This window comes from Seriola aureovittata, chromosome 17, assembly GCF_021018895.1.
Source record: "Seriola aureovittata isolate HTS-2021-v1 ecotype China chromosome 17, ASM2101889v1, whole genome shotgun sequence".
In the NCBI taxonomy this organism is placed as follows: Eukaryota; Metazoa; Chordata; class Actinopteri; order Carangiformes; family Carangidae; genus Seriola; species Seriola aureovittata.
Window position 1 is genome coordinate 6,455,203 of NC_079380.1, and position 27,058 is coordinate 6,482,260.

Consider the following 27,058-nt stretch of genomic DNA (forward strand, 5'->3'; position numbering starts at 1 on the left):
GACTATAGAAGCACAAACTCAGGCTACAGTATAAATGACAAAATCTCAGCCCTTCTTCATCCACTGATGTTGTGGACAGAGAGAGCATCAGAGATGTAAAGGGAGGAGGATGGTAAGGGGAGGGGCTGACAGAGGCACAGAGAGAGAGAAAGAAAGAGAGAGTGGAGGAGGCGGACACTCAGCGGCAGCAGGTTTGTGAGAGCAGCAGCCGGAGGAGGAGGAGGAAGAAGGAAGGAGGAGAAGGAGGAGGAATCAGAGCGAGAGAAACAGTGTGGCTGCAGTCAGGAGGGACACAAACACTGGGAGAGAGACACAGAGAGAGAGAGAGAGAGAGAGAGAGGAGGAGATACAGAGAGAGAAGAGAAGGTAAGAAGGCAGATGTTGCTCATTTTATCTCGGCATTAGTCTTTCTGTTGTGAGTGTGGAGACGGTATCAGCTGGAGGACAGGATGCTCTGCTCTCCACTGTGTGTTTTCCTTTTATTCATCCGTCTGCCAGCTGACGGCATGCTGTACGAGGCGAGCATTGTAGCACTGCAGAGTGATGCGGAGAGATGGAGGAGAGAGGGAGGGAGGGAGGGAGCGAGGGCCGGCATTACGCTCTACAGACATGAGGAAGTAAGAATAGAGAGAATGGGAGAAAGAGGAGTGGAACTAGAAAGAGATAATAGACATCTGCCTCTGCTTTGCTGTGTAGCAGTGAGGGGGTGGGTCTAGGGGGATTTGGGAGAGGGGCTCAGCATTTGAGTGACGGTGTGCAGGAGTGTGTCAGCTGTCAACATCAGTAGTTTCCCTCCATGTTGGAGATGATATAAGTTTCTGTCTGACCACACCCTCTGTTCGCTCCTGTGACATGAAATTAGATAATGGGTGGTTTTGTGGTCGCGTTAGTGTGAGGGTGTAAGTATGGGAAATGTGTGTGTGTGTGTGTGTATGTGTGTGTGAGTGCATCTGCGTGTGAAAGGCATGTTGGATGCTGGCCAAACATGCTTAGTGTTGCCTCCCATTACTGTCAGGGCAGTGGATTAGCTGTGTGTGAGCAGCGTTCATTCTGGAGACAGCGAGTCAAAGAGACGTTTGATCATGTTCTGACCAAGATGTTAAGATGTTGTCACTCAGCTGTGTGTGTAGACACTTGCATAGATATACCACCCATCAGTGTGCGTGTATGTGTGTGTCTGCCTCTGTCTGTACATGCAGAACACATGAAAAATGTTGTGGTACATGAAGCTGCAGCTAAATACTCAGCCTTCTGCTCCTGGCATCAATCCCTAGTTCATATTCTCCACTTTCGCCCTTTGGTGAATGATACAGAAATAATACCCTCCACCATATTGTAAAAGCACGTACTGTAGCTCAGTGTGTGTGTGTGTGTGTGTGTGTGGTCCTGAAGGAGGGACAGGAGCAGGGTTGCCCCTCGTCGTCTGGCAAAGTGAAACAGTCAGCCCTCTAAAAGGCAGCCTGTTTAGAACAGCTTGACCGAGCATTTGTTGTTTTAGTGTCTGGATGCCAAGGCATTTTCTCAGCCTGGTAGACAATACATTTTCATTAAGAGCTGTTACGTTCAAGAGGGTGTTTCTAATGATCCCTATACCCTCACAGGCATCACCATAACTACTCCAGATGGCACATTTTGTGTTGTTACGTCCTCAGACATACGTAAAAGGCTGTGGCATATTCTTTTCACATAAACAATGATAAATAGCACCACAAAATGACGACCTACCTCTGTATGTGATGGAAACACGGAGAGAGGGGACATCTGATGACAGATGACAAAGAGACATGTTTAGTGGTCGTCTGTGTTTCCACCTGTGAGTGTGAATGTACAAGCCCCTTTCTTAACCAATTTGTCACTTAGGACTTTGAATTTGTCAGTACTTTTCAAAAACCTCTCACATGACGTGACTATCCCATTCCAGACTATTCTGCCTCCTCTGTGGTTAAGGTCTAATTAAGCTTAAATCAGCTAAAACTACTTTATGGATAGGAAAGGATCACCATCTTTCAGAGCACAGGATGTGAACCCCAGCTTCTTATACGTCCCAGTCTTTTTTGTGAAAGGTCTTGTGGAGCAACCTAACACTACAGTACTACGTCTTTTCGCATGACCTTAAGAGATCACTGGACTGGAAAATGTCACACTGGTCATTCTAAGTGAAATGTTGTTTTTGTAGTGAGAACAGTTTTGAGACAATACATACAAAATGTTTTATTATGTCATGTCCCAAATTTTCACATAAAATTAGAAATAAAATGGCAGCAGTAGCACAATCAGCTAGGACTGAAACGATCAGTCAGTTGTCAATTGATTTCTCCACTGCATCCCAGCCTCACGTATCCCAGCAGCCCTGTCAGAAGAACTCATCAACACCACCTGTCATTCCCCACGTGTGTTCTAGTGATTATTGTTACAATATTATTTTTATACAGTTAAGCTGTCAATTATTAGGTTGAGTTGGAATTTGCATTTGAACTCACCACTTGGAGGAGGGACAGAAACTGGACATTTCAAGCATTTGTCCAGAACTTTTATCAGTTTCAGCTGCTTAATCATTTTAGCTTTATTCTAGTTTTCACTTAATCTCCACACCTGGTGCTCAGGTGTTAAACCTATCTCAGTGTATGGATTCTTTTTTCTTTTTTCAATGAAATCATAATTTCAATTCTTCATATCACCCTCTAAAAACAGCAGATGCATCTGTGGTTGGGAAACACCAGGTTACTCAACTAACAGAAATTAATCAAACTGTTTTGATAATCAATTAATTGTTTACGTTCTTTATAAAGTAAACGTGTCCAACTTTCTTGGTTTCAGATTCTGTTATGTGAGGATTTGGTACTTTTCTATTTATCATTGTGAACTGAATACCTTTGAGGTGGTTCAAAACAACTAGAAGAAGACTTAGAGGAACGCTGACCTCCACCAAGGCCAATGTAAAACCAAATCGCAAATTGGTTCAGCACAGACATCCTGCTGACACATAAACAGACACATATGAAAACCTAACCGCCATGGTGGAGGAAATTAATCACACAATTAATCAACAAATCAATCGATGATGAAAACAGTCGTTTTCAACATCATTCTTTGAGGAGAGAGGAAAACTCCCACCCTGGAGAGTTTTATAACCCTGTTCAGTGTCATCACATCAGTGGCTGAAGTATCTTTAGAGGCTCTTACTGGCAGAGGATTTACTGGATGAGGCATCAAAGAGACTCTGGGAGACCTGATGAAACTCTTGGCAGTGTGTTGATGGCTGTGAGGGCCAACCACTGTCCTGCTGAACCTGCTGACGTCACACCACCTCCAGGGCTCGTGACAGAAAGCAGGCGAATAAAGGGCTTTCGGACAAGCTGGAGTGTGACGAAGAAAAAGATGAACCAGGAAGAGAAAGAATGTGGACTGAAACAGAGGAGTGGGCTGTAGTAGGAGGAGCACAGAGACAGGATGTCTGAGTGTGTTTGTTCTGTGTTCATTTGAGTTCAGCACTGAGTCCAAACTGCTTATCTATTTATGGGCGAGCGCATCAGTGTCTGGATGAACAACACTGAGAATTATATTCAGTGTTATTATGTTTCTAAATCTCTTATTTAACACTGGATCATGTTATTAATGCAGTAACATTAACAACACGTAATGCATTTTAGCTAAATGTGTCTGGATGGATGTTACATGATGAAGGCTGTTGTCTGATCAGCTGATTTCTGAGCTCTCTGTGACCTCAGCAGGGCTCCATCATGTTTGTGTGATCTGCAGCTAAGCTCTTGACTAGATTTGAACCAAAAACGTCATTTTTGTTGGGACGAAATACAAAAAGCGTGATGTCTATGTCTATTTCTGGGTCTGTGACGTTGGCTGATTTGATGTTTGTGGTCGTGTTTTTGTGGTGACGTGTGACAGCAGGAGTCTGGTGCTCTCTGAAGAACTTGGACATACTGTATTTGTGCAGGTTTTCTGTGAGTCGTAAAACCTTGATGTCAAGTTTAGAACGTGCTGATACAAATTTTGTTAACTTATTTAAAGTGGACATTTCTGCATATACTGGAGCAAAGATGGGGCTGCTATGGCTGTGGGACTAGTTTGCCAACACATTTGTACCAATACATATAGCGGCAGTGCACAATAGTTCTGTGAGCTTGGAGGATCTGCTAATGGTTTTATACCCAGTGAAAACTCTTGGTTGTCAAGCATACAAAGATTAAACTAAAATATTGGGTTGAAAGCTGCAGACCGTGGTGTTGATTCGCTAGTTTTAGCTTAAAATGTGCATTGCTTTAAACATCTTAACCGAACAAAATATTTGACCAAAAGTCAATTATTCAGTGGAACTGGCAAAAACAGTGGATTCACTTGTGGAGGAGAAGTAAATCTGCACTGACCTTCTGCGCTGAGCTCAAGGTTTGATGATGTGCAAATTTGTGCCATTTAACAATTTCAAACTGTTGTGCCATTGCTGACCTTTTGGGCAAAAGGACCATCCACTGTTATGTCTCACCTGACTGCAAATACCTGTACATTATCTCGAATTAACTGGGTTAACATTGTCATAACAGTAAAACTCAGCACAGTCAATATTATCATTAGGCAAAGTGATATTTAGTATTCTGTGTTATATTAGACTATTTTGTGTGTATATACAAATCTTAATGTTAATACATAGATAGGAAACTGAAATTACAGACCAATCCTAAATGCCCCATGGGTGCCACTTAGAGGTGCTCCCATAATACTTCTCTTTGCTGACCTCGCTATGTCGATCTGTGAGAGCAGCTCAGCAGATTATGTCTGAACTGCTGCAGAAGGATGATGTTATGAACCACGCACACTTTTGATTGTCTAAAAGCTGCAATTTCTAAACACATCCATCTCTAGTTTAATTATCCGGAGAAATATCATTTGGCTGCAATTTTCAGTTAATTAATCTTAGACTGATGGACTTGTCTTTTCCTGCTGAATGGCTTTTGTTTCTTCAAGCTGATTTTGACATCATCTGTGATGGGAGTAACAAAGGAGCTGATGATGTGAAGAAGGAGGATGATGATGATGACGATGAAGAGATTTTTCTAATCCTCTAAGAAAGGGACACAGTCATGTTACATATTACATGCCTTTGAAACCATGAGACACTAAAATTCTCAACTCAGTTAAATCTGTCATTTGGGGAAGTTTCTTCTATGAAGTGAAACCCAGAGTCACATAGCGTGGTCCTCATAAGTCATCATCGGCCCTTTCTACAGACAGGCCTCCAGGTCTCCGGTCCATTGATGCAGTTTAATTCTAAATAGACAGATTTATTCTTAAAATTATGACAATTTTGATATTTCCTATTTATTCTGAAGTTAGAGGGAAGGGTGGGTCCCTATATCCCATTACTGGTTTGTGGAAAATGTTGTCATAATTATATATTTATAATTATATATATATGTGTTTACATTTTGGCAAACTGGCAACATAAAAAGTTTGCTGAATTAGCTATTAGCAGTTCCTGTTTGCAGTTTACCCATTGATGAACAGAGAGCTATCACTCAATTACTGAAAAAAACCTAAAATCATAACGATTTTGAGGCAAGTCCTGGAGTTATTAGGAGTGCCTTTTCTTGTCATTTCTAAGTGTGCGTATGGATTTTTAATTGCAACAGACATCGGAGAAAGGTATCCTCTGAAAGTGAATTCACGCTGAACATAAAAATTATATAACTGAGAAAGAGGCTGTAAGTAATCAGTGGCTGCAAACTGTGACTTCATACCTGTTCTGTATGTAAGCTCTTATCAAAAAGTAATACTGTAATTCATAGGTGTCAGAAATTGAAACAAAGAAGGAAAGAATATAAAGAAAGACATTTATTGAAAAGCTCAAATTTGTAATAACCATCTCTGCACTCCCTTTATAGTGAATCCCAGTCCATTAACACCATGTCTTCAATATAAATCAACTCTTTGCACATTACAAAGCGCCATTACATTTTTATTTGCCCATTAATTCTCCTCGTCTACAAGTTATATTAGTCAGAAGAAGGTGGGAGGAAATGAGAGGAAACTTTCAAAGGGTTTCTTTGCTGAAGGTGGTTGTTTGTGATATAAGAAAAAAAATCATCAGTGAAGAGTGAATATTTATCTAAAGTACAGAATGAAGCTCTTTATCATTTCCAAAGACACTGTATTGATAATGATACCCCCCCTGAGTTAAATATAGTGAGGTTATATGAAGAAAATCCCAGCTGACACTTGAGAATAAAGAGCTTGTCTCTTGTGTGTTGATCCGACTGATTCTCCTGTGCTGCCTCCCCCCTCCTGCACGATTTGTTCATCTTCTCCCCATCCTTCTTTCTCCCTCAGTAATATCCTTTCTGTTCATTATTCATGAGCTCATTGCTGTCTCTTTCTGTGTCTCTGCGGTGGTTAATCATATTCTTATTGTGAACCATCAAAGCACACGGATATGTTTGAGAAATGCTTTAGGAAGAGAGAGAAAATTGCAATCTTGCAATGAAGATACATTAGGCTGGAAGCTGAGCTGACACAATGTAGGATTCCTCGTCGATGGGTTCACACAGAGACAAAATAAGAGCTCAGGTTTTTTTTTTTGGCAAGTGTAATAAGTGAAAACCCCTGAATGTGAATAAGAAACCAGGCCTCAAAGACACAAAATGAAAGAAGAACTCTGCAACATGTTGTCAAAATAAAGTCAGCTTTGGTATTTTTGTCCGGAAACAGTAAGATGTGAAGGTGCAGGATGCTGTATATCATTGTAACAACAGCACTGATGAAGACGATCTGATTTTAAGTTGAGGATTCAGACTATACAGTTCGTTCATGTTGCTTCCCCTCTGTCCTCATTCAGGAAGTCTTCACTTGCTGCTGAGCATATCGAGGTTGATGTTTTTAGGTTAGAGATCCTAAGAATACAATTCTGCACTGATAATGCAGTTAACCTAAATCCTATTTAATATCTCCATTAAACAATTCCTAAGACAACCGTTTAATGCTAAATATATGTTAAATTATTATAATTATAATTAATTAAACTATATAATATGCGGGTGGCTTTACTTAACATGCACAGCAGCACTTTGAGCTAAACGCTGACATCAGTATGCTAACATTCTTAAAAAGACAATGTTAATGTACTGATGTTAAGTAGGAATAATGTTTGCCATGTCCACCAAGATAGTTTAGCATGTAAGAACGCTAACATATGCTAATTAGTAGTAAGCACAAATGTCATTGGTTTTGCAGGCATTTGGTCATAAACCAAAGAACTGGATAATGGAGCTGAATGAGACAATTCATCCTGAGGGGATCATGAATGTCTGAATAAAATTTAATAGCAAACCATCTAGTAGCTGAAACTTGTCTGGACTAAATGCATCACAATCATGCCACACTGCTAATTTGGATAAAAAACAGGTGGTTCAAATAATATCTTGATAATTACAATACTGTAGATCTGATTATATTTTAGCTTGTTAATAAATGTTTTATTGCAATTATCAAATTACTTTAAATTTAAAAAAGAAAAAAAAGAAAAAGCTCAGCACAGCCATTTATGTAGGAATTTCTGCTTTCCTCCTACTCAGGAAAGTTCCCTAGTTCCTGTCACTCGACTTTATGGACTGTGTGTGATAATGAAACATTACGAACCATTTTGTTATCAGCTCCATCCATTCCCCCCCCCCCCCTTTGTCATCTTCCACTGTGTAGTCTTTACCTCATTTCTAATCCCAGATCTGCTGTTCCTCACCTGTCCTCTAGCTGCCTCTACAGAGTCTGCTGCTCCTGTACATCACCTGATCCAATCACCTGCCTGCACAGCTGCTTCATATCAGTCATTAGCCCCAAAGTGGACTGGATAGCGTGTCTTAACTTTGCAGCCTTGCTCCTGCTCTGATGAACCCTCTGCCAGTTTGCTGACACCTGCTTTTCTACATTAGCGCTTTAGTCTTCTACCTGCTCTTGCTGCCTTCACGCTGCTGAATGTAAGCTTGACTTTAGCTCCTGGTTGTAATATTGGAAACTGGCTAACATGCTATGCTAACAGTTCAGAGGTCAGTTCAGTGTCTTCATCAGGCGGTGCCAGTGTGGAAAAGTAATTTTGATCTTTTCTTTGCTTTTTTTAGAAAGGATCACTTGTTTCATGTTGAGCTTTATTCTCCTTTTGTAATGAGTCAGTGTGTACAGATTAATTTGAATTGTTCTTGCACAGTGGTTGCTTATAAACCTGCTCAAATATTACCAAAGTAGAAGAAGAAGAACAAGGAAACACTATAAACACCTCTGTGCTCAGGATTTCTGTTGAATGTATGCAGATATTTTTTTTAATATAAACTTTAGAGTCTCTGTGGAAGGTGGTAATACACCAAAAAGATGCATCATCATGGCAGTGTGGACACTGTGAAACAGCCCTGTACTAAATATATCCCTTGTGAAGCTTATGTTTATTTTACATGTACAGTACAAAGCAGACAAGCAAACTACTGCCAGACAAGTTGAGCAATTGGGCCTTTGCCCTTTTTCCAAACACTCTGAATATAATTTCTGTCAATATTTCACCAGAGTAAACAGGTAGGTGTTGGATGATTATATAATACAGTATTTAGATGTCACATTTTTGAAGAATGACTGTAAACCAGCCCATGTTTACTTACTGATTTATTCCATATTTCTTGACACAAACAAGAAAGGGAAATCAAACAGTCTGACACTCCTGCCCCTAAATGTTTACAACATTACAGTAAATCCAAATATGATAATGCTTGATAGAATTCTTGTGAAAATGCTAATACTCCTCATTGCAGCTTATTGTTTTGGCTTTGTTGCTTTGTTACATGATGTAGTCTGTGGTTTATGTTATTGACTCCTGTTTCCAGTGGGAGGATGTATGGAGAATATCGAGTGCAGTGACAGGGATATTGATCTGTAGGGCCTGTGGTAATCCAGCAGTCTGTGCAGTGCTCCTGATGACTGTAGTCACTCAGTCTGTCAGTATATATGAATATACACACTTACCGGCCTTTTTATCAGGTACACCTGTAAAAGCTAATGTGATCCAATACAACAGGTCTGACTTAAATTCCACCTTTGCAAAGATAATGTTCAGCTTTGATTGACACTGTCCTACAGGTATGAATTTAACTACATGTTTATATTGAAGCTGTAGTTCGCAGTGAACTGCATCATACTGAGAAGTGTTTCTAATTTTTGGCCCACTCTATTTTATAAACACGAGGGCTGAAGAATATAAGAAACACATTTCAATATAATTCAATCCAGTTCAACACCACCGCAAACTACAACCTCTATAATAAACACAGCTGAATGAACTCTTCTTGGACAGTTTACAAAAAAAAACTGACCATTATAAGCTGTGTTAGTGTAGAATTAATGTCTGAGCTGTTACTGGATTCCATTATATTGCATTATAAGTGTGTCTGATACAAATCAACTTGTTTAAAATTTTACTAACTAACCTGCATTCTTTCTTGCTACTAGCACTGATCTGCTTGTGTTTCAATATACTGACACTGAAACAAGGAAAAACTCTGCCTTGTATTGAGATATTGTATGTAACATAATCTCACCCCATTGGTTGATGTTTTTTCTTTTTCAAATTGATTGAGTGTAAAAGTCAATATGAATGTTTGTTTGTTTTTTTTTTTGCTACATATTATTCCTTGTATGAGCTCATTGCACAAAACTCAATCACATCAATCAGTCATTAATCCCTTTGAGCATAAATAAGTGAATGCAGCTCAATTATTGAGTAAAGCAGAGAAAAAAGATCAACAACTCAACAAACACTGTGTATACTACATAGTTACATTCACACAGGCTAATGAACAGTCATGTGGAAGGCGGCCTCTGTCCTGTCAGTGCTTTAGTTCTTTCATGCAGGTTTGTGCCAGAGTAGCCCACTCTCCTCTCTCACACACCAACACCAAGCTTAGTGGGCCTGGTGAGAGTCGGTGTGATTAATAGTACCAGCAGTGATTGTTTATCTTACTAGCACGGCTCTATAATGCAAACAGACTTGCTCATACACACCTACACTTTCACAGAGGAGGTAACTGCCCTGCAAAATGGAAAATGCAGCCTGGATTTATGGCATGAAGCGTACAAGGAGATGATATACGGCTGTAATTACTGTACATGGGTCTCTGGATGCCTTTAAATCAGTTCTACACGCTCACAAAAACACACCAGTTCCTTTTCTTCTTTTTTTTTTTTTTTGCTGTTCTTGTGTAGAGGCAATTGTTTTTTAGAAACAGAAAGCATCAGTGAACACGTTGATTGTAATTTGTCTCTTGTCTCCCCATCCCAGGTTTCCCCTCCTCACCTCACTGACCCATGAAAGAAGCCATGCCGGTGCTCACAGCAGGAGCGGGTGAGACGAGTTGGCACAGATGCTTCACACATACTGTTCATACTGCTGGATGATGGTGTGCTCCATCTGCTCGCGTTAATGTACACAATGGTTTTCTTATTCCCCTCCTCTGTAGGGCTTCATGAGACGTTGGCCCTGCTGACCTCTCAGCTGCGGCCCGATGCCAACCACAAAGAGGACATGGTGTTCCTCAAAGATGTCTTCAGTGAGAGGAGCCTGGGATACCTGATGAAGGTGAGGAAATCTTATTACTACTGAAACTGAGTCTTATTCCACAAGTAACCATTAATATTTACATTTAGATGCAGTTTGGATCTTTGCGCTGTTAAATTTTGGAACATTTTTGCTTGAAAAAGAAGGTTCAGATTTGATTGTGCCTCATGTCTTGAAAATCTAAATCTTTTTTTAACCCTCCTGTTATGTTCGTTTCTCAGGAACAGCAAAGATGTTCCCGGGTCAATTTGACCCGGGGCATGTTTAATTATCCAGAAGGGTCAGAAACCAAAAAATCCCAATAAACATTGTTTATATCTCATTATTAACTCCATTACTAACCATTTCAATCAATATTTAGTGTAATGGTGTTCTTTACCTCTCACAGATCATGGTTCAATGAGGATAATTCACTCGTTTTTCATTAAAAATGCAAGTTAAAACTTTTTTTAATGTACTTTGGAAAGACCTACATATAAAATACAAGAGTTTTACGTGACATTAATTTTTTTTAAATTTTATTTTACATTTTTTAATTTTTTTATGGAGTGATGTTGATAAATTAACACGAGACACCTCTTCTGTTCATCCAGTGTGACATTAGGGCCTGTGTTATAGAGTAGTGGAAGTTGCTCTACCCACTTGTCCTACACTGTCCTGATAGCTGCCAGCTTGTCTCTTGTCTCTCTCCCATCTGACAGCCCTTGTCTCTCGATTATCAAATCGGATTACTCTGGAGAAAATATGAAAAGTCTCCAGAGACATTGTGGCAATAATGAAATATAGCCCTGCCTGTCTCTGCATCCCACAGACTGGCTGTTAATTCACCCTTTGACTTATAGACCCCAGCCAGGATGAGGACCCCCAGATATGCATGTAAATGCATTTTATCCTGTTCCTTCCACTTTCATTTCGAGAACGATTTTCTGTATTGAGTTGGGCATGACCAGCTCAAAAGCTGACTTGATGTCTGTCACACGAGTCACTGTCATCCTAGTGGGCCCTGGCACTGTCTTTATTATGTTTTCTGCAGACAGTTTTGCCTGAAGTATATTTGGGGATGAAGACCACTGCATTTCACCATTTTTTGATGTGAATGTCTTGCTTGGAGGAATATGAATAGCAGTTTCCTCATTTGGTTCATAATCAGAATCATCAGACTCAGAATTGACCTCAAGATGGTCTTCATCTTCAGACACATCCTCCTCTATTTCACTGTCATGATCAAAGATGAGTTCCAGAGCCTCCAGGGTTGTCACCTGTTTACCTCTGCTGCTCATTTTGTAAAGCTCTGACAGAGAGTATATCATATGTAGCTGCAGAGTGTAATGTTGGTAGGACTCCCTTGCAGAGAATATTTATATGTTTTGCCCCTCCCCTGCTGAGTGTCCACTCAATGTGGGTGGAGTTTGCCCACGGCAACAGAAAAGGTTCCCGTCAAAAGTCATAACAACACCTGCATTCTCGCACTTTACAGATGAGGTCAAGAGAATAGGGAGAGTGTGTGTGTGTGTGTGTGTGTGTGTGTGTGTGTGTGTGTGTGTGTGTGTGTGTGTGTGTGTGTGTGTGTGTGTGTGAGATTGGGGTGAAATATGTCTTACAGTTGCAAAGAAACAAATAGTATTTGACACTTTTGACCCCTTTTAGCCTCCACTTTGACTGCCGGGTCAAATTGACCCGAACAGTATCTATGTAATATAAACATGCAGGGGGGGGTTGCAAATATTCGAAATGAACCATTTTAATTTTATATGTTGACTACACTTATTAAGCCAAGCAGAAGAAGTTTCATACCCAAAAAATACTTTTAACTATTTTTTTTTTACATCTTTTAACTTTAAAACGGGTCAATTTGACCCGCAACATAACAGGAGGGTTAAAATCTAGCCTGTTTCCTTAAGTGACAGGACAGAAATCAGGTCATTTGAGTTTTCTGGTCTGTTGGCAGGACATCATTTGTCACTGCCATCTAAAACTGTCACAAATGACTGCCACAAAAATGACTCACTGTTTTGATTTTGTTTTCTGAACTGCCACCACCATGATTAAAGTTTGGTAAAGTGTGGGCAAGTAAACTTGGCTATTGCTCAGGAAAGATCAGAGTTGTTGGAATGAAATAGGATGCAAACAACAGTCTGTTTGTGACACAACCATCCATGTCTCAGCCTCATGCTTTTTCAGTCATTATTACAGTCATTATTTTCATGGTAACGAGAGGCTGCTTGCCAGCAAATATAAAAATAAGCCATATGTGATACTGGGCAACTGGCATCATGCAGAAACGTAAGGTTTAGAAATGAAAAACTATCAAAAGAATCTAGCTGCTGGGTTTATTTTAATAAGAACTGTACTGTGTGTCAGGTGAGCAACAATGTATTCATCCTCTGTGCAGTGGATGAAGTGTTGTTGTTGTATATTTCCCTTTGACTCATACCGAAATATTAAATGAAGTCCCTAGTAGATATTTTGAATAGAGAGAATAATCCAGATTGTCTCCATGGGGTACAGAAGATGAATCCTAATGACTTTACTGATTCCCTGATAAAAGTGTCTAGACTTGGATGCATATGTACATTATTCTTTGCTTGACCTTTACAGTTTTCCAGAATGGTGCACTCCTTTATGAAACCGTCTCCCCTAATGAACTAGATTTGTTTTTGTCACAGATCCATGAGAAGCTGAGACAGTATGAGAGACAGAGTCCAACACCTGTCCTCCACAGTGCCTCTTCTCTGGCAGAGGATGTAAGTTCATCACACACACTCACAGTAAATGATTTTTCCACTTGGGCCCAGAAGTCAGTCACAATGAGTTAGCTCCCACAGAGAAGCAGTGCAGGTATCAAAAGTGAATTTTAATGTCCTCAAAGTGCTGAATCATCCCGATGCTCATTTAATGAAACTCCATATCCTGGTGCTCTCTCGCTCCCACCAGTTATCAGTGCGGGAAACTGCTGACCTTAGCTGCTCGCTACTTATCTCCCCCTGCGTGCATGTCTGTGTCTCTCTCTCTGCATTTATTCTAAACTGTAGCTTGCATTCCCGGTATCCACACACACAGGTTCACGTCAGGTCAGGACTCATGGTTCGTGTGTGTCTGTGTGCGTGTGTGTTGTGATCTGTAGGTGGCAGAGGAGCTGCAGAGTGGACCAATGAGCACTGAGGAGAAGGAGCTTCTGCACTTGCTGACATCGCCTCATCTCAAGGTGAACACACTTTGTAGCCGTCAGTCCTACAGTGTTACTTTGTAGGAAAATTTTAAAACATGAAAAACTGCGGGCTATCTGGAATAAGAACCAGAAACAGAGACATATAGCGAACAGCCACAATAAGTTGCCACCAATCCAAAGAACATTCTTGCTCAGAACATGAAGAGCTCGTGTTTCACTAATTCACATTAGAGTGCATCCATGTGGCCGTTTCATTTGCTCTGACATCAGACTGTAAACTCATGTCTGAAGCTGTTTGCAGATTGTGGCAGACGTCAGGGTGCTCTGTCTGCTCCCCGGCAGCCCAACGTCAGCATTGTAATCTCAGCACGTCGCTTTTATGTCCCATCAGGCTGTTCTTTCAGTGCACGACACTGTGGCTCAGAAGAACTTCGACCCCGTGCTGCCGCCGCTGCCGGATGACTTCGAGGACGAGCTGGAGGAGGAGTCGGTGAAGATTGTCAGGCTGGTGAAGAACAAGGAGCCTCTGGTGAGTTGTGACAGAAAGATGAGAGTGGAAATGAAAATTTAGGAGTCTGCAGGAGAACAGGGTGGGAGAGACCGGGATTATGGGACCGAGGCCTTTGTGCTTTTCTGTTAATGATCTTACTCATTTGTCTGTACTCCAGGGAGCCACCATCAGGCGGGATGAAGCCACCGGGGCGGTGATCGTGGCTCGGATCATGAGAGGAGGTGCAGCTGATCGAAGTGGTAAATTGTGCTGCTTCTTGTTTGTTACTCTGTAGTTTTTACAAACCTTGTCACATGGCAAGTCTGCCAGTAGCTGTAGGTGGACTGGAACCTGGGAACTGGAACACAGACAAGTGAAATGAACCAAAAAGGTTGCATGATGATTGCAAGATAAATTCCAGACAAAGCTGTGTTTATTTTTTATCTTTTCATGAATCTTTTATTCATGAAGTACCGTATGATTTTACCTTCCCAGGTCTATAAACATTTTTCAAATAAAGAAGTCGGAGCAGAGACTTTTAATGACCTGCCCTCCTCTCTGTGACCCCACCCCTCTAAGAAGTATTTGCTACTAAATATTTGATAAAATTTTCAGATATTTTTCGTGTTTTAACACTGTAATTTTGTTTGCTAATGCTGTTTAAAATCCTCTCCTCCAATAGCATGGGAATGAGGGCGCTGAGTAAAACGCACTGGCATTGCCTCATTTAATCCCTTGAGGTTTTGCAGAGGAGATGCTGAACAGGAGAAAACATAATTGGCCACATCAAAGTGATGGTGGAGAAAAGAACAGCATATTTAATGACTTATCACAGCACAAACTATTATCATATTACAAATGAACTGAAAAATATGCAATATGTGAATATGCACCATTAATCAAAAGTTTCTCATCATCAAACATTTACTCTTGTCCAGAGGTCAGCAACTTTCTGAGTTGTTGAGTCTTTTGAGCAGGTGTCAGGTGAATTGAAGTGAAGTGAAGTGTCAGTAATGTTTTTAAGCTGAAAACAATGGGTGAGCAAAAAAACCCCCAAAGAAACCACTAACATTTCTACCATGTTTGTGTAACTTGTTTGTGTTCTGTAACTTTGGCTGATTATCTCTTCTACTCATTCTGACTTTTGGTTGTAAAATTTAAAGAGACAATGCACCCTATGATGAGGCATCACAAGTAGATTTTATTTTCAATGAAGTGGTCACAAGAATGTTAATGTTAATTATTATGGTTAAAAATTAGTTTTGGAGACATTTAGCTGTTGTGTAACAGTTTAAAGAAGCAGGAAAGAATCAAGGATGACAAGCAAAAACGTTCCCAGCATGGATATGAGCCAGGACGTTGCAGTAATGTAGCACAGCCCCGAGACAAACTGAGCCACCATGACGCCCTGAGAGACCTCCTGAGTTTTACAGCAGTGTGATGGCATTTGTCTTCTTGCAGCCAGTGAAAATGAGCCAAACTGTTTCCTGAAAAAATACATACGAGTGGGATAACAAATCAAAACCTGATACTCTAATGAAAGTGGGATCAAAGCCTGAGTGTGAGAGAGATGCATTGTGGCAGCAGCAGAAGAAAAATGACAGTAGTGGTGTGGCTGCTGCTGAAACTCAAAGCTCTCAACGAGTTGCCAGAGAGTCAATCAAAATGATATAGACTCCTTTCATGAGCGTTACCATAGAAATATTAGCCACACGCAGGTGTGTGCGTGCCCGTGTGTGTGTGTTATTTGGCAGTAGAAACATGCATGCTGCGAAAGTAAACCAATCACTGTCCGCATCCATTAATCGTTACCATCTCCCTCCATTTTCTTGCTGTGTCAAATGATGGAAAAAGCTCTCGTCCGTGTGGAGACAGAGGCTGTAGACAGATTTGAGAAGTGGCCTCAGGCGTGTGTGTGTGTGTGTCTGGTAGATGCATACATTATATGAATGCACCTATGTGGTTCTCCCTCCTGAAGGAAAAGGCGTATTGATCTCACTCCTCTCAGCCTTTGGTTTCATTGTTGTGGCTGTAGCTAAACGGATCACAGCTGAGGATGGAGGCAGCCTGTATCAGTGGATCAGACAGCAATACTGTTGTTAAGATACGACTGATAAACCCCACAGACCAGGGACGCTTGGTGAAGCCTCTTTGATTGTCATTGATGTCTCTGCCCCACAATCTGTGTCTTCATGCTATCTCCTCTCCTCGCAGGTTTGGTCCATGTTGGAGATGAACTCAGGGAGGTGAACGGAGTCTCGGTAATCCACAAGAGACCAGATGAGATCAGTCAGCTGCTGGTAAGATAGACGTTACTACTGTACACTCTATAATTAGTGACACTGGTGTAATTAGAGAAATACACAAGTACAATTACAATATTTCATATTGCATTTTTGGACTGTTACTTGCTTAAAGTTCAGCCTATAATTATAATTTGAAGAAATGTTATATTGAAATGGAAACGATTACACACTTGCTTACCTGTGCAAAATTTTTTTAAAGACAGTTTTACAGGTTTTATTTCTACATACACAAGAAATATGAACAGTGAAATTCAGTGTGGCACGCTCATTAACTCTGTGCTAAAAGACTAGAGTGAAAAATAAATAGCAGTCCCAGAATTATAAAGGGTAAAAACTCAAAGATAAACCATAAATATAGGTAAAATGTTTACTATTGTAAACTCCTATTTTGTGCCCACACCATTAAAACCTACGTAACATAAATGTCTAAACTCAGTGAACAATTTGCCCCAGTCAGCAGCTGCACACTGGAAGTCTACAACCAAAACCACTGAGATATTCTGAAAAGCACTCTATAATATCTTACATCAACTCTATGATGATGTTCTCATGTACTTTTACACTCACAGCACATGCACAGCCTGTAGGGCTGAAATTAAAACAATTCTCTAGGATGATGATGAGTAGTAGTAGTGAATCCTCACCCAACACGTTCTGTCCATCTTTTTTTAATTTGCAAACAGTCTTCACTGATAGTACATTAAAAGTCAAATCCACGTCAGAGTGCCTTTAATCCAAGAATATCCTGTGTTTGTCTTTAATTTGAGACTCACGACCTCCTCTCTACTAATTCCTCTTGTCTATTTGTGATATAGTCCCAGTCCCAGGGCTCCATCACTCTAAAGATAATCCCTGCCATTAAGGAGGAGGACCGACTGAAGGAGAGCAAGGTGAGATGGAGCAGGAGTGCGACGGGAAAACAATAGATCACAGAGTGGTTGGAGCCTTTCGGGTGTTATTCCAGATTATTTTTTGACATAAACAGCTGATTAAAGATAGCAGTTTAATTTCTGATCATCACCATGTTTATGCAAATCTCCAAGGCAGACAAGACGGATCAACAACTTCACTCCTGTTTATTTACAAAAATAAGTATCTACACAGGGTGCCTTTTTGTTTTCCACAATTCTCACACAGCCAACACATTTGCTTCCAGGTCTATATGAGAGCCTTGTTTGACTACATCCCATTGGAGGACAAGGCCACGCCGTGTCAAGAGGCGGGACTTCCCTTCAAACGGGGAGACATCCTGCAGGTCGTGACCCAGGACGACCCCACATGGTGGCAGGCCAAACGAGTGGGAGACAGCAACCTGCGGGCCGGACTCATCCCCTCCAAACAGTTCCAGGAGAGGTGAGGTCAAATCATGTGCCTGTGCTGTTTAACTGAACTCCCTGTGGTGTAAACTAATCAGCATCAGGACTGAATGATTCACCCATATGCTGCCGATATTTATGTCATCCAGCCATTTGTAATCTTTTAAATCCACATTCATGTGTTCCACTTTGAGGGGTCAACTATGATTAGATGGAGCATCAAAGCAGTGTGGAAAAAAAATAAATCAAAACACAGCCTTGAACAGGCGCACGCTGATACAGTAAGTGTCATAATCCGTTAGTAAGATGATCTCAGCTGGCTGGGAGATCCCTGCCAAACACTGCCGCGCCTGTAGGATTAATACCCACAGTTTGAACACAGAGAGAGACACAGGTCAGAGGAGTAACCGAGCTCTGAGAAGCTTTTTTTATTTGTTAAATTAAGGTTTACGATGAAATAACATAGATAGGGGTTAGGAGAGACACAAAGCTATCACAATGGGGCATAGAATGACGACAAAAAGTCTGTGCGTAGGAGCCCAATGTCTTATAATCCATCCATGTGCGTTTTATGTTCCTCTGAATTTAATGTGTAAATCTTTTATTCTACCTGTCTGTCATTTCCTCCTTACCTTTCACTCACTGTTTATTTCTTTCCTGATGATCCTCTTCCTGCCTTCGTCCTCTCTGGCTCTCTCTGCACATTCCTCCAGGCGACTGGCCTACAGGATGAAAATGGGCACGCTCCCGAATCCAAAATCCCCTAAAAAGCCTGTCTGTAAGTTTCTGCTTCCCAGGATTCCACTGCATCCTAAGCATCATCTCATAATTACAGTTTACTACCTGCAGCATCTCTCACTATCAGCTCTCATTTCTCCACTAATGCACTCAGTCACTCTCATTATAGGACAATAAATCCTCCAGTGGATAAATGCAGCAATGTTTTCATTGACATTTATTGACCTTTTTTGCTGGTAATTGGCGTTCTCGGAGGCATTAGTATTCATTGTCCGTCCTCGCCATACGGCTGTGTAGACGTGTTTTTAAAGGGATGAGAAGGAGAGAGATGGAGGGGCACAGAGACGGAGGGAGGGATCACAAATATGAATTAATCTCTTTCATGTTTAGTCCATCTGGTCAGCGAGTGGGCTGTGAGTTCAGTTTATATAGATCCAGACATCGTTGCAACAGGCGCCCACTGAGAACCAAAGCCTCATCAATACATTACAGCTTCTCACTTTCTCACTTGATACCATAGGGGCGGCGTGTAAACAGTCAGGTGAGTGGCTAATGTGAGTGGTGGCTCTTCGTGGTTCATAAGCTGCAGGCGATCCGATTAGGCCTGAGCCACGGGGCGACAACAAGAGCTTAGCAACATGGCAGCTAGCCCTGCTTTGCCACGCAGCAGCGAGCCTGCGGGGACTATTCTGCCTCCCTCCACGCTCCTCCAGCTCTCTGATTAATTCCCCTGAATCCCAGTGGGGCCTTTAAATGTGGGTCTCCCCCTGTCTCATCAGTGACGTCATTCTGACAACTGCAGAATCTATAAATCCTCGAGCCCAGCTTTCACAAAATTTCCAAATTTCTTATGTCATTTACACAAAATAACTTGTCCTTTAACCTACTGTGATGATAATGTGTCACGCTTTGTTCTTCTTTGTTGCACACGGTGTCAGATGACCAAGGATGTGATAAAGGTGGGTACATGTGCAGCCACAAACAAGCTTCATCCAGAACACACAAAGAAACATCCACACACACTAGAAAAATGTTAATGGAGGCCTGTGTGTGTGTGTGTGTGTGTGTGTGTGTGTGTGTGTGTGTGTGTGTGTGTGTGTGTGTGTGTGTGTGTGTGTGTGTGTGTGTGTGTGTATATAGCTTGCATGTGTGCTAGTGTGGTGTGTGCATTTGGGATTTTTACTGCTTCCAGCTTAATTCCTTCCCTCCTGCTGTTAGTGTACCAGAGCAGAATAGAGATTCTGTGTGTGTCAGTGTGTGTGTGTTATACCTGGTGATGTGCAGGCAGAATAACATCCCTGGGGATTTGAGTCCAACCAAGCAGAGGTTGTTAAAGATAACAATAGCTCCTTTTTCGGTCTGCGTCATCCTCAGTCCATTGTTCTGTTGTTTTTCATCCTCATCTTCCTCTTCTTTTCTGCTGTGTTTTCAGACATCGTTTTAATGTTGTTTTATTCCGTTTCTGTTCTGCGATTTTTTTTCCACCCATGGTTTGTCTGTTTTCTAAAATCAGAACATCGTCACAGTCTTATTTTGTTTTGGAATTATGGATTTGTAGGTTTGTGTATGTGATGCAGTTTCTGTCTCAGCTGTGCAACAACAGGGAGGTCAGGTTTGTTTACATGTGTGTGGGTCACAGAGACTTGGCTCACAGCTGGCTCCCTTCCAGATGGAGAGCCTCGCCGCCTCCTCTCTCCTCTCCTCTTTTATCCTCTCCGATCTTCATCAAGCCTTTGTTAGTGGCTGTTGCCTCCAGCAGCGTTCCTTCATTATCTCTTGGCTGCCTCCCGCTGTCTGCCTGCCTGCTGCCTGCCGGCCCCGCCTGCCCTCTCCAGCGCCCATAGTCCACCCGCCCTGCTCTTTAACTCTTCCACCTCCCCTACTCCTTGACTCTTCCAGGTCTCTTACCCTGTGCTTACCCCCTCTTTTCCCTGCTTGCCTCCCTACAGAGGACTGTGACTGTGAGGGCTATTTCAATGGACAGTACATAGGTGAGAGCGTGAACATCTTTCTCCACCTCCTTCTCCCTATCTGCTATTTGCCTGTTGCAGCCTGGCTATGTGCTGGTTCCCTGGTTGCCCTGGGCGGGGCGTCAAACTGACTGCTTGTAGGGTTGACCCGTCTGGTGCTGGGGTTGAGGGATTAGAGAAAGGGTGAGGGTTTCGAAGGATAAAGAGATGGGATCAAACACAATGCCATAAGAGGGAAATCAGAGAGACGGGTGATGATTCACAATTAACCTGTGCCAGGCGAAGGGAAGACATTCAGATGTAGGGAAAACAAACCTTGTTGCAGTGTTTGTACAAAACGTGAAAGGAAAACGAAGTAGAAAAAACTGTGTAGGAAGTGTCGTCTCACACTTCTGCAGGTGCCAGTAATTAGAGTATAATTAGAGTTAACAGACGAGTTAAAGTGTCAGACATTAAAGTACAGAGGCCATAAAGACTTAGACAGTGTCACATATAAAATGATGATGATTTGGTTAGTAGAGAATTTGTGCTGGTTAAGAGAGTGTAATTTTTTTCTAATTTTCAAGTAAGGAAACAAAGAGACAGTCACACATCAAATAACTGCAAACATGAACACAGCGGGTCAGCTGAACGTGACAAAACTATTCCTATTTTATTACCCAATGAGTTTTTCCCAGGAACTATGGACCTGTAAAATAAATCATTACCAAATCAAATCACAGTGATGGTAAAATGTATTTAGGTAGCCAGGGATTTTATGTCGTGATAACAGGCTGTGCTGAATTCAAATTGGGGTGGAGGGAATATGTTAGTCCCCTTTATCCTCAACCCCTCTCCAGCCTTCCACTGACCTCCCCTTCCTCGCCCTTTTCAGCCCAACCTGACCCCCATTTTTCTCCCTCACATCCTGCGAGCTGCTGGAATGACGATGAGTTCAAGGAACGATCTAAACTCACCGAAAGCTTGACAGCACCTCCTCACTGTAACACAAAATACATTTTTTTAAAAACCGTATTTGTGCTTACTATGTTGCACTCTGCTTGGAGCTGTAAAACCTTTCCCCCTTACCATCCCTCCACCCACCTCCTCCACCCAGCAGTGTTTGGATCCTCCTCAACCTGCCTCTCTCCCGTCCTGCATCTAACTAACTGCCCCTGCTGCTGTGGCCAGTGCACTGCTTCCCCCTTTCCCAAAACACCCCCCTCCTCTCCCCCTCATGAGGGCCCCGCTGCGTTGTTGGACGCATTGCACACTCAACCAGGCACGTTTGCTGCTCGTTCACCCTGTGATGGAGGTGTGAGGCTGGGTTGTGTGATGCTCTAACGCCAGTTATAGTCTCTCCTAAGTGTAAAGCAGTGGCGCCCTCCTGTGGCCAGGTGTTTTCCTGGGAATTTTATTCAGGTACAGTGCCCGGCTCATTCCCGCAGGTACACACCACTGATAAGGGGGGATACAGACAGGCCTGGTCATGGGAGACCCTCATTTGCAGTCACTCTCTGCCATTGATGCGGCGTTTCCCAGGGCCAGGATGCCTGTCTGTCCCGCCTCAGCACTCTAGCCTCGTTTAAAGCAGCATGCCTTGTTTGGAACATAATGTTGGAAAATGTTGTTTATCTTGGGTCACTGAACTTCTGAAATAATCATCACTTAAAAAATTGAATACAAAGTATATTTTGCTTAAAAAGGTTTTAAACATATTTTCTGTCAGCTGCATGTGATCCAGTTTTCGGTTGAAGCATGATGTCTAATGGCTCCAAGTTCAGCTAATATCTGTCACTATCAAGTATTTACAGTTCAAATAAGAGTGAGCTATTTTCATCCATGTGCACTGTTTACAAAGTTTTTTTTTTTAATGCATGATTGTCAATGAGTTGATCTTAACTTTATTAAAACCATGTTCGCTCACTGCAATTATCTAATACATTTTTTAAAAAGTATATCTGCATCCTGGCAGTGAAGTAGTGCACTCCTGTGTTATGTAACCTTGTGTAAATGATTTAATGGCTCATGGCATCTGACCCAACACCTTGGTTTTCTGTTCCTTCTTCCCTCCTTTCTCTGGCCTCACTGTAGCTGGTTTACGGAGGAGTTTCCGGCTGAGTCGTAAGGACAGGCAAGGATCATCAGGAGAGGGCTCTGATCCCGGAGACCCCGACTTCATGACTTACGAAGAGGTGACCCGCTACCAGCAGAGGCCCAATGAGAGGCCTCGCCTGGTGGTTCTGATCGGTAGGACTGAGCCACTGAAACACACAAACGTTCTCCTAAGATCATAGTGACATCTGCTGGATTAAAGCATGTGCTACAAGAAACTGATGATCCAGTATCAACAGCTTTATCAACATGATGATAGACTACATTTATTTCTCTCCTTTAAACACACAACTTGCTCCCATAGGTTCCCTCGGAGCACGAATCAATGAACTCAAACAGCGGGTGATTGCTGAAAACCCACATCGTTATGCAGTAGCTGTACCACGTGAGTCGCTCTTCTCAGCAATAACACACAACGAATCTATCAATTAACCAACATTATTGTAAGCCAGTTTAATCACATACAACTAACTCCTCTTGTACGTTCCCACAGACACCACCAGGCCCAAGAAACCTCATGAGAAAGAAGGCGTGGAGTACCACTTTGTCACAAAACAGCAATTTGATGCAGATGCTTTGAACAACAAGTATGTTAACACTCATACATGTAGATGTTGTGTAAACATCTGATCTGTTTCCTGGTGAAGTTTAGAGGTTTACTGCTTCTCTTCAGGTTCATAGAGCACGGGGAATACAAAGAGAACCAGTACGGCACCAGTATAGAGGCGATCCGCTCCGTACAGGCCAAGAAGATGTGTATAGTGGATGTGCAGCCTGAGGTAGGAGTCATGTAACCCCGCTTTCTTCATATACATCCACTATCTATCATGTCAGAGTACAGATCCTGGAGGCAGTCACATCAGATCTGATCATAATGTGGAGAGTCTGATACATGGCTGTTGGCTTTGTCCTGTCATGTTTGCCTTCTGACTTGTATTTTTCTCTTTCCTCTACTGTGTCACCACTTCAGGCCCTGAGGAGGCTGCGGACAGCAGAGTTTAAGCCCTACGTAATATTTGTCAAACCTCGTGTTCCTGAGAGCAGACGCCGCCGCAGTGCTGCCACTTCGCCAGGAGGGGGAGAGCATGGCCGCGTAACAGTGAGTCCTGTTTTCTCTTATCAGTAATGGCCGTGTCCCAGCTCAAGGCTTTTCTGAATGTGGCCTAGGGGGACACACATCTTTTGCAGCTCTTAATATTCTGCAAGCCATTATCCACTAGTAATTCTTGTTCACTGTTTAATGGAGCAGTCTGACGATTCTTGCCAACTCGTTAAGTATGGAAATATGCAACCACTACATAATGATGAGGTAAATAAGCGCAGCTGGCAGATTATTAGGAACGCCAAGCTAAACCAATGCTGTCGAATACAACAGTCTTCTTCTATTAAGGTTGTAATGTTCAGTTTGTGTTGAAACTGTTTGCATCGATTCAACTGCTGTTGAACTGTATTACATGATACAGAGAGGTAGGTTTGCTATATAGCTTTACCTTTATTGATATAAATGGGGTGGACAAAGTAATAGAAACACTGGTCCGTATAATGCAATACAGTTCAACAAAAAGTCAACATAACTTTCATGAAGGAGGACTTATTGCAGGAGTGTATCAGACTGCATTATTTTTAGCTCGATATACCCAATTATCTGACAACTGGATTTATTACATGAATTTATTACATAGTTTGTTTGTCTAGGACACATTTCACCAATCTTGCAACATGCAAGCTGTGATTTGCAGCTTGAGATAATTTCCCCACATTTATCTAATCAAAACAAACATGTTTCCTGAAACACAGGCTCTGAAATGTATCTGTAATTTGCAGGTGACAATTATTTGTGAAAGCAGCTGGTTGTTTAGTTAGACTCTGATTTGTACAAATGTGAGCACTAAGAAGGGCCACATGATTCACAGGCTGGATCATTGCAGGTTTCTGCCTTCAGGTCCTCCATAGGACTCGATCGAGACAGCCTCAGTATATGTGTGTGTCTCCATATAAATCCCTTCATTTTATTTTTTGCAACAGGACGAGGACCTGCAGGAGATGCGTCAGTCTGCCATTCAGATCGACCAGCAGTATGGACACCTGGTGGACCGGGTCCTGATCAAGGAGGACTCGGCCAGTGCCTGTGCAGAACTGCGAGGTATTCTGGAAAGGCTGGAGCGAGAATCCTTCTGGGTGCCTCTCTGCTGGGTGCGGACCTAAAGATACCTACCTACCTACCCCCACCCCACATGCATCTTCCAGAGGAACTTCACAGCCCACCCACCCAAATCCTGCACAAGTCCCTCTCCTCATGAGCTGACCCCCCTCGTCCCCCCGGAGTCAGACAGCCATTAACTGCAGCACCAAAGGGAGAGGATGATGTCAGAGGAAGACCTCATTGTCTGGGGTGTTGCCGCAGATGGACAGCTCAGTTTATTGTCACTTCCTCAATGATCGCTCCTTTCTCGTGTCATATTTATTCAGGTTTTCTTTGAATTTATTTGACTTCAAACACAGGGAACAGAAGAAAGTTTGTGGTTTAACAAGTGTTTTATTCCTCACACTGTCACGCTCTCGAGCTGCATTGTTCAGAGTGTGTCAGGTTTGGGATCCCACTCACAGGATTGCTCAGTCAGTCAGCTTTATTGTGACTCCTGTTGGAGTACCTTCAGTAGCATGTTTTTTAGTTTTACAGTTTTAATGCCAACTGCAGAATGCTTCCTTGTTAATTCTTACTGCTCATGCATCCTGTACAGTATAAGAACCAATCCAACAGGAGAAATTAACATGAATTTAAGGGAATGCTGTTCAACACAAATGTGTTCTTTTTGCTAAACCATTACTATAATTTCCACACATGGACAGAAAAAAAAAAACAAAAAGATCCAAATAGAATGTGAGAATTTTATTTTCTACAGAACAGTTTGTTTTTAGGAAACGCATGACAACTGGTTATTTAATCTCAGATGTAAATATTGTAAATGTTACTCCTCGTGTGCCAACGAAAGATCTCGTAGCACTTCAATGCAACCTGTTTACCTTCAGTCCCGTGTGTTAAACAATGCTGTGCACAAAGTCTGTGTGGATGGATGTCACAGTGTATGTACACATACACCAACATGTAATGCTACTTTTATGTACAAGAATGGGTTTTGTACAGTTTCCTTGCACATGTGTTTTTTAGACAGAAGAAGATGGTACTAGTTGTTTTCTTCGAGAATCAGGGTTTTGTGTTGTCGAACTGGAGACGTAATATCCACAGATTTCAAATTAGAATTACATGATAAATCTGCAAACTATTTTGATAACTGGTTAATTGTTTATATATTATTAATTGTTCTGGTTACAACTTCTCAATTCTTTTTTTCATTCTTCGCAATAGTAAACTAAAAGTTCTGAAGTGTCACAAAACTATTTATTTGTAGACTCTATTTTCTGACATTGTACAGAGAGAGAAGTAGTAGTAAAATATTTGGTCAAATAATGAAAATAACTTAGTCACAGCCTTATTTCAAATTAAAGACCTGGCCCTGAGATTATATAAATATGATGTCATCTAGCATTAACAGTGGCAAAATACTTTTTAGGTTACAGGATAGGTTTAAATTTGCCACATATGCGAATTGAAAGAGTTCTTGGTTGTAGCTGTCTCTTCTCCCTCCACTGATTGTGAAAAAATCCCTCCCTTGAGAGCAGGAAAAAAAACTGTCTCGCTCCATATTCAGTTTTCTTTTATTAAGACAGATGATGTTTCGAGATTCAAGATTCACTCTTTAAGAAGGCCTCAGGGCCGAAAAGACCATCTGTCTTATACCATAAGAGGGGATTTTGTACTAAAAAGACAGTTACTTTGGAAGAGAATGACTCATTTTTTTGTACTCAGACTGCTCAAGCTGATATTGGCTTCAGCTGAACTTAATCATTTTTACACAGAATGAGGACTGTGGATTTTTGTCTCCCATCACTTATATCAAAATCACTTCACAAAGGAATCTTTCACAACCAGTGTGGAGAGGACAAATGATATGGTACAGCGACCAGAGCTTTGTCTTTGGCCTATTACTATTATATCAGGATAGACTTGGAAAAATGTGAACCTATCCTTTAATGACAAATCACATCAATAAGGAAATACAGGCTTATGTCACAGGTGACTAGAAAACGAGTGATCTATACAGGTTGACCAGATTTTGGATAACCTATCACTCCTACACTGGCATCTGATTGAATATGTGAGTGTGTGTGGTGAAAATTAAGCAGCTTCCAGATCCCTTCTGTTCTTTGTTAAAACATGCAATGTCTTCTTGATCTTTTTATGTGCTGTATGAACCCAGAATGTTGAGTTTGTAATGTGACATGTACAAAGTGCCATAATAAAGCTAGCTGAATCAAA

At 41.6% G+C, this 27,058-nt stretch overlaps 1 protein-coding gene across 4 annotated transcripts; it reads left to right on the plus strand.

Annotated features, from left to right (window-relative positions):
- The first annotated feature begins 166 nt into the window (after positions 1 to 166).
- mpp3a (MAGUK p55 scaffold protein 3a) lies at positions 167 to 27,058 on the plus strand. 4 transcript variants are annotated; one of them, XM_056401771.1, is made up of 20 exons: positions 167 to 366; positions 10,322 to 10,384; positions 10,500 to 10,618; positions 13,264 to 13,341; positions 13,722 to 13,802; positions 14,158 to 14,295; positions 14,435 to 14,516; positions 16,471 to 16,556; positions 17,378 to 17,452; positions 17,719 to 17,915; positions 18,592 to 18,656; positions 19,555 to 19,575; positions 20,566 to 20,607; positions 21,922 to 21,987; positions 22,660 to 22,815; positions 22,985 to 23,065; positions 23,174 to 23,267; positions 23,354 to 23,459; positions 23,651 to 23,779; positions 24,706 to 27,058. In XM_056401771.1, exons 2-20 carry the CDS (start codon positions 10,348 to 10,350, stop codon positions 24,883 to 24,885), a joined length of 1,833 nt encoding a protein of 610 aa, XP_056257746.1. In that variant the 5' UTR covers positions 167 to 366; positions 10,322 to 10,347; the 3' UTR covers positions 24,886 to 27,058. The 4 variants fall into 4 exon arrangements, with proteins under 4 accessions (XP_056257746.1, XP_056257749.1, XP_056257748.1 ...); XM_056401774.1 differs by lacking the exon at positions 21,922 to 21,987; XM_056401773.1 differs by lacking the exon at positions 20,566 to 20,607.